Source organism: Salvia splendens, chromosome 6, assembly GCF_004379255.2.
Source record: "Salvia splendens isolate huo1 chromosome 6, SspV2, whole genome shotgun sequence".
NCBI lineage: Eukaryota > Viridiplantae > Streptophyta > Magnoliopsida > Lamiales > Lamiaceae > Salvia > Salvia splendens.
Genome location: NC_056037.1, coordinates 36,017,872 through 36,024,654, shown reverse-complemented (window position 1 = coordinate 36,024,654; position 6,783 = coordinate 36,017,872). Strand labels below are relative to the sequence as shown.

Genomic DNA, 6,783 nt, shown 5'->3' with positions numbered 1-6,783 from the left:
TTTTAGTCAGAAAATTTGTTAAAAAAAAGTGCAAAAACACTTCAATCGTGCAAAATGCAAACATTCATTGTACCTCCTGGAATATTTTTTTCAGAAACCGCAAATGTTAACCTTAAAAGTTTAGGTCCTTATATAATTCAATCTTCTTTGTAATGAGATAGAATTATATCTCATTCTTCACTAACATTACTCAAACTATTTTCCTTTATATAAAATTTCGTATTAAAATCTGCAGTGCTTCCAAATTAGCTTTCCTAATAATTTTATGGAACGGAGGAAGAATGTTGTATATAGCTTGTTTGGCCAATTAATAGGGGCGAGCATTCAGATCGGATTTTCCCCCAATCCGGTCCTATCTAAAAATAAGAAATTCCATGACAATGAATCCAATCTCATATGAATCGTCACATAATTCGATCCAAAAAATTCATGCACAAAACTATATAAAATTTTGAAAAATCAATACCAAAACCCGAAAATATGATGCCATATACCATTAGTATTGTTCGAACACAAATATTTAATTTATGTTAGGTTTATAATTATAGTAATATTTTTTATATATGTAATATACATAAATAAATTTATTTTGGATTTTGGATTTTGGATTACATCATTTTTTAAATATCCGATTCGAACATCTGAATTAAAACATCTGATTTGATCAGACTTGACCTGAAAATTAAAACATCCGAATCAAATTTTAAATTTCGACTTAGTCCGAATCGGAATTTTAGATATTTTGTTCACTCGATAAGTGTAATTAAATTAAATTCCCCTGGATATTCATATATACTTGTAATATCCAAATGTATTAGACAAAATTCCGAAAAATGTATAATTAACCCCTTGATTTTCGGACAAAATCACGCGACATGTATAATTAACTCTGTAATCTTGAGTTTCCGAAAACAGCCCCATTCAAACGATCAGCTTCACCCACCTGCAAGCCCATTTCCGTCATTTCATTGACCGCTTCCACCCCCAACAAAATTCCAGTCGCTACCACTGCAAATAGGAAGCATCACCACCACCCACAGCGCACGTTAGCTGCCCCCCGCAATCATTACGCCTGCCCCAAATCCATGCATTTAACCCCTCTGCTTAACCTACGCACCCCTCCACTGACGCCATTAATCGGATCTGCACCTCTCTACTTCCACCCTATCCACACACACACACATACACACACACTCTCCTATATCTATCCGCCCCGATCCTCGGCTGCCATTTCGTCTCCCTCAGCTTCGGTAACTCATCATATGTCATATTATCCGAATCGTCGCCCGATCGATCTCCGGTTGGGTGCGGCGGAGCTCCGGCGATCCGAAGAGTTGCTACTCCGGGGATCGGAGCCGATTCTCGCGGTTTCTGCGATCGAAGCATGAATCCTCTGTGCTGCATTGCGCCGGTGTCGGTCGAGAAGGATCCGGCTGTAGTGAAGTCCCGAACCCTAAGTCAGGAGCTCGTGGTTGATGGAAACTGCTTACAAGAGAGTGTGAGTTTCTACAACAGCAGCAGCGGCGGCGGCAGCGATGTGATTCTTCGGCCGGTGAGTTTCAACTCGAGGTGGAGTTTGTCGACCAATGGCGGCGCCGGCGGAGGCGATCTGCAGGCGGATAAGTGCGATGAGAGCGAAGAGATCAAGAGTGTGGCTGGAATTTTGTATAAATGGGTGAATTACGGGAAGGGGTGGAGGGAGAGGTGGTTCGTGTTGGAGGATGGGGTGCTCTCGTATTATAAGGTGCACGGGCCGGATAAGATTGTGGTGCGTTCGGTCAGGGAAAAGGGGGTGAGAGTGATTGGCCAGGAAAGTTGGAGGTATATGAGGAAGGGTAGTAGTGGACATAGCAATGGAAGTGGAAGCGGGAACGCGCTTAGGGCTAGTGCGTTTGGGTCGGGGAAACAGTGGAAGCCATTTGGGGAGGTACATTTGAAGGTCTGTTCATTTCTTTTGTTAGTAATTGCAATGTGTTTATTGTAATTGTTATTTGATCTTGTCGTTGCACGTTTTAGCAGCGAAGTAAATCAAATGGGGATCGACGCTCTAACCTCCATTTGGGAACAACTTGTTGCTATTCTATAGGATTGTTGAGGGATATAGATTAATTGTTTAATTAAAGCTATTGGTTAGCTAGTTGGTTAAGAAAAATGACTAAATTGTGGTGTAGTGGTCACTAAAGTATTTTCATGATTCATGCTTAATGCATATGGATGCGCTGATGCTAAGTAGGAAATGATTTTTTTTTTTCTGTCAGATTCTGATCTTGCCCTATCTGCTTGAATAGTTTGTGGAGTAATATACTGGGACAAATTAGCCTATACTGGCTTTTGATGGAAGTTATTGAATAATTTAGAGATGAAGAAGTGCTATGGATTCCTATTTCTATTTGTGGTTCCACTAATAAACTAAGTACTCCGTATCAAGTATGAATATATTGAAACAAACTTTTGAGATGGGAGATAATAATCATCATTTGGTTTGTTATTACTTACCTTACTAATGCAGATTATGTTTTCCTAAGTTGTTTTTATTGACAAGGAGATTGAAAGCAGTAGAGCTGAATAACACATTTCTTTGATTCAGAGTTGTTGCTTTCTAAGCTTATTCTGATGTGAACTTTTCATTTTAAGATATTTGAATGCTTTTAGGGACACTGAGTTGTGAATTTTATAAAGCTTCCCTAATATTGCCCCCAATTTTTTTACCATTAAGCACCAAAAAATATGTTGAACAGGTCTCTTCTGTTCGGGCCAGCAAGTCAGATGACAAAAGACTGTCAATATTCACAGGAACAAAAACTCTCCACTTACGTTGTCAATCCAAAGAAGACAGAGCTTCATGGATTGAGGCTCTTCTGGCTGCTAAAGATAAATACCCCAGGCTATTGACAAGCTATGACTTGGCACCTTCTGAAGATTTTGTTGTTACAACTGAGAAGTTAAGATCGCGGCTAGCTGAGGAGGGCATTAATGAGACTGTAATAAAGGATTGTGAGTCTATAATGCTGGGTGAAGTTGCTGAGGTGCAGCATCAACTGAAGAGTCTTCAACTTAAGCACATGTTGCTGCTTGACACATTAAGAAGACTGGAGGTTTGCACTTGTCCTTTATGCTTCTGAAGGAATTCTGCTTAGATTGAGACTGTAATATTCTATCCTAGTTGTTGGGTTCACCTCTAGTTTCCTATAGATGGCAATATTTTGTCAAAAGCACTGAAGATTATGTATTTTGAATCTGAAAAACACTAGAAAGGGAATATAAAGTACCACAGGGAAATTATTTCCTAACCAAGCAACAATGTGTATTATGATATTATCATCCCCAATCCTTGTCTCCATTACCGATTTACCATTCTACCAAGCATTTTTCTTACTTTTTTTCTCGTTAGAGCCCTAGGTCTTCTAAGTTTTTTACCAATTTGTTGTGCAGTCAGAGAAGATTGAACTGGAAACAACTGTAGTCGATGAAACAAACGGGAGAGACTCTTGCTGTGGACAAGGGAATAGAAGATTCAGCGGTCAGTTTATTTTTATTGCTTACATCATTGTTTAAGAAAACGATACTGAACAATACATTATGCATTTTTTTCTGAATGATAGTTTTAACTAAACATTTACTTAATATTGTTTTTAAGCTTTTGCAGATTTCTATTCAGTTATGTCTGAGGGCAGTGCAAGTGACTCGGATGCAGATAATGAGAGTCGATACGGAGTAGACGTCGAAACAGACGATGACGATGGAATCTTTTTTGACACAAATGACTTTTTATCTGCTGAGTCTCTGAGAAGTGCTTCATGTCGTAGCAGAGATCATCCAATGTACATACACAGCCCTTGGGCTGAAAGCGAATCTCCCTTTTCCGGTCATTTAAGAGAAGCTGGTGCCGGGGTCAAGACAATTGAGTTTCCCTATGTCAAAAGAAGGGCTAGTTTACCAGAACCAAAGGAGAAAGAGAAACCGGTTGGCCTATGGTCGATCATTAAGGATAACATTGGCAAGGATTTGTCTGGTGTTTGCCTTCCTGTGTACTTTAATGAGCCTCTGTCCTCGCTGCAGAAATGCTTTGAAGATTTGGAGTACTCATATCTTGTTGACCAAGCTCTGGAATGGGGGAAACAGGTCAGATCTTTATATGCTCTTACCTTTACTTGATAAGGGTTTGGGGCTGGGGTTGTCATTTCAAACATTTCTTAGAAGGATAACCTAATTACCGTGTATTACTCACTTATTAATGTATTGGAACAAAAGTTTCAGTTGTCTATATACTAAGTTGCATCATGGACCATCCTAGTGATTTCTAAACTTTAGATCTTTATGATTTGTAACCTTACAAGCACTATTTTATTGATTTTCTATGTCATGTTAAACGTTAACTGGACCATTAGACTAGAGAAATCAATCAATAAATAATAAACCCAGGGTTTGTAATCTATATATTTTCATTAAGTAACTGGGAGGCAGCATTTTACATCTGCTGGTATATAATAGAATGTGCTTTTCCCGAATGACGTTTGTAGAATCAAATCATTAGAAGTTCTTTATTATTTTAGATAAATATCTTAAGGTATTTGAGGGAGCAATTGAGAAGTAACACTATTTAACTAGTTACATCTATCCTACTCTGTTCAATAGCTTTATTTTACCACGTTTGAACTTGCCGCTGAATGATTCACCAACCTGCCGAGTGTTATGCAAAAAAACCTCACATCTTATATCCTGCACCCATTTCAATTGACCTTTGCAGTTATTGTTTTGAGTTATCAAAAGTCATTGACTCTTCATTATTTATTTTTATATGTGACAACCCTAGACTTGATTTTTTGATTTAGCAAAAAGCATTCAGTTTATCCAGAATATTTGTCTTGAGTTAAATGTCACATTTTGCTTCTGCAGGACAATGATTTGATGAGGATTCTAAACGTAGCAACTTTTGCAGTGTCTGGTTATGCATCAACAGAAGGCCGACAATGCAAACCATTCAATCCTCTCCTAGGGGAAACCTATGAAGCTGACTATCCGGATAAGGGTCTACGATTCTTCTCTGAAAAGGTTACTCTTCTGTAGACAACATAACTCCCAATAAACTTTTTCACTTTCTCTTTATTTTTCTATGTTTCTGCTATTTTGGATTAGCTTACAAGTTGGCTAAGTTGCATTTCTAGTGTAATCATCTGCATAAACAATTAACAGTCCTGTATTTGGAGTTTCAGGTTAGTCATCATCCAATGGTTGTTGCCTGTCATTGTGAGGGCAGAGGGTGGAAATTTTGGGCAGATTCTAATCTCAAAGGGAAGTTCTGGGGTCGTTCCATCCAGCTTGACCCTGTTGGAGTTCTTACTCTTCAGTTTGAAGATGGAGAGACATTTCAGTGGAGCAAGGTCACTACTTCTATATATAACATTATAATTGGTAAAATCTATTGTGATCACTACGGCACCATGCGCATAAAAGGCAGTGGTAACTACTCTTGCAAACTCAAATTCAAGGAGCAGTCTATTATAGACCGGAACCCACATCAGGTGATTTTCTAATCTTCAAACCAGTCAACTTAACTGTCAAATGAATACTTAGATTCTAGATGGCGAATACCTGAATTTACCAGATAGTGGTGAAAATTGGTGATAAGATTATCTCATCTACACTGTCCCATACAATTTTACCAAAATTTTATTTTTTTTTTCTCTAAGATTTCCTGTCACGTTATATTGTCAAAATATAGGTTCATGGAATCGTGCAAGACAATAGGACTGGGGAGAAAGTTGCGGTTTTAATAGGGAAGTGGGATGAAGCAATGTATTATGTGATGGGAGATCCAAGCACAAAGCCAAAGGGATATGACCCTATGGCAGAAGCTGTTTTGTTATGGGAAAGAGATAAAACTGTTACCAAGACAAGATATGATCTCACACCATTTGCGATATCTTTAAACGAATTGACACCTGGTTTACGGGACAAGCTGCCTCCAACCGACTCTAGATTGAGACCCGACCAGAGGCATTTGGAGAATGGACAATATGAGCTGGCAAATGCTGAGAAGCTGAGGCTTGAACAGTTACAGAGACAGGTGCGTACCTCTTTTTTCCGGCATTATTGGACGTGTACTCTTTTTCATGCAAGAGCTGTCTGGAAAATAATTGTACTCTCTGGTGATGCATGTTGCTTTTTTTTTTTTGTATTTATTCTTATTTTTCTGGTCTGTTTCGAAAATTGCTGAATCCAGAACTTATTTGTCTCTTTTCTTACATGAGATTCAATCCTAGTAACTTTTGTATTATTAAATCACTGACACTTATGGGTCACATTAATCTGCTTTTGTGGTGAAGTCATCCCACATTTACGACTACGTGCAAAGTAAGCTTGCGTAGTAGACCTGATGCAAGAGTTTTTGGTGCAGGCAAGGAGGTTGCAGGATAGAGGGTGGAAACCAAGATGGTTTGGGAAGGACGAGGAGGGTTGTTACCGATACATGGGAGGATACTGGGAAGCTAGGGAGAAACACAAGTGGGACGGAATCCCTGACATATTTGGGCAGCCGTGTGAGTTACCGGCCGAGGAGGTCGCTGCTCCTCAGCTGAATTTTGAATATCAATCGAAGCAGAGGGTAGGAATGGGCTTATCCTAGCAGCAGCAGCCCCGTTCATATATGTAAATGGGAAAAAGAAGTGTATATGTGCGTAATTACAATGTTTGTAGCGAGCTTAACAATGCCAATTGTTACAATCATCAAATTATTGACCTCAATAGAGTGAGTAATTCGGAAGTAGTTACCATTTTACTTAA

The 6,783-nt window shown here is 38.8% G+C and overlaps 1 protein-coding gene across 1 annotated transcript; it reads left to right on the top strand.

Moving 5' to 3' along the window:
* Positions 1-1,008: 1,008 nt before the first annotated feature.
* On the top strand, positions 1,009-6,783 carry LOC121809455 (oxysterol-binding protein-related protein 1D-like). Its single transcript, XM_042210090.1, has 8 exons — positions 1,009-1,939; positions 2,739-3,095; positions 3,433-3,520; positions 3,647-4,122; positions 4,897-5,052; positions 5,214-5,522; positions 5,723-6,067; positions 6,398-6,783. The coding sequence occupies exons 1-8, from the start codon at positions 1,385-1,387 to the stop codon at positions 6,623-6,625; spliced, it is 2,514 nt and encodes an 837-aa protein (XP_042066024.1). The 5' UTR covers positions 1,009-1,384; the 3' UTR covers positions 6,626-6,783.

Excerpts from the sequence above, each read along its gene's own strand:
- LOC121809455 (XM_042210090.1), top strand. The coding sequence starts at position 1,385 with ATGAATCCTCTGTGCTGCATTGCGCCGGTGTCGGTCGAGAAGGATCCG. Across the intron at positions 1,940-2,738 it reads TTGGGGAGGTACATTTGAAG|GTCTCTTCTGTTCGGGCCAG; the intron begins GTCTGTTCATTT and ends TATGTTGAACAG. Across the intron at positions 3,521-3,646 it reads AGGGAATAGAAGATTCAGCG|ATTTCTATTCAGTTATGTCT; the intron begins GTCAGTTTATTT and ends AAGCTTTTGCAG.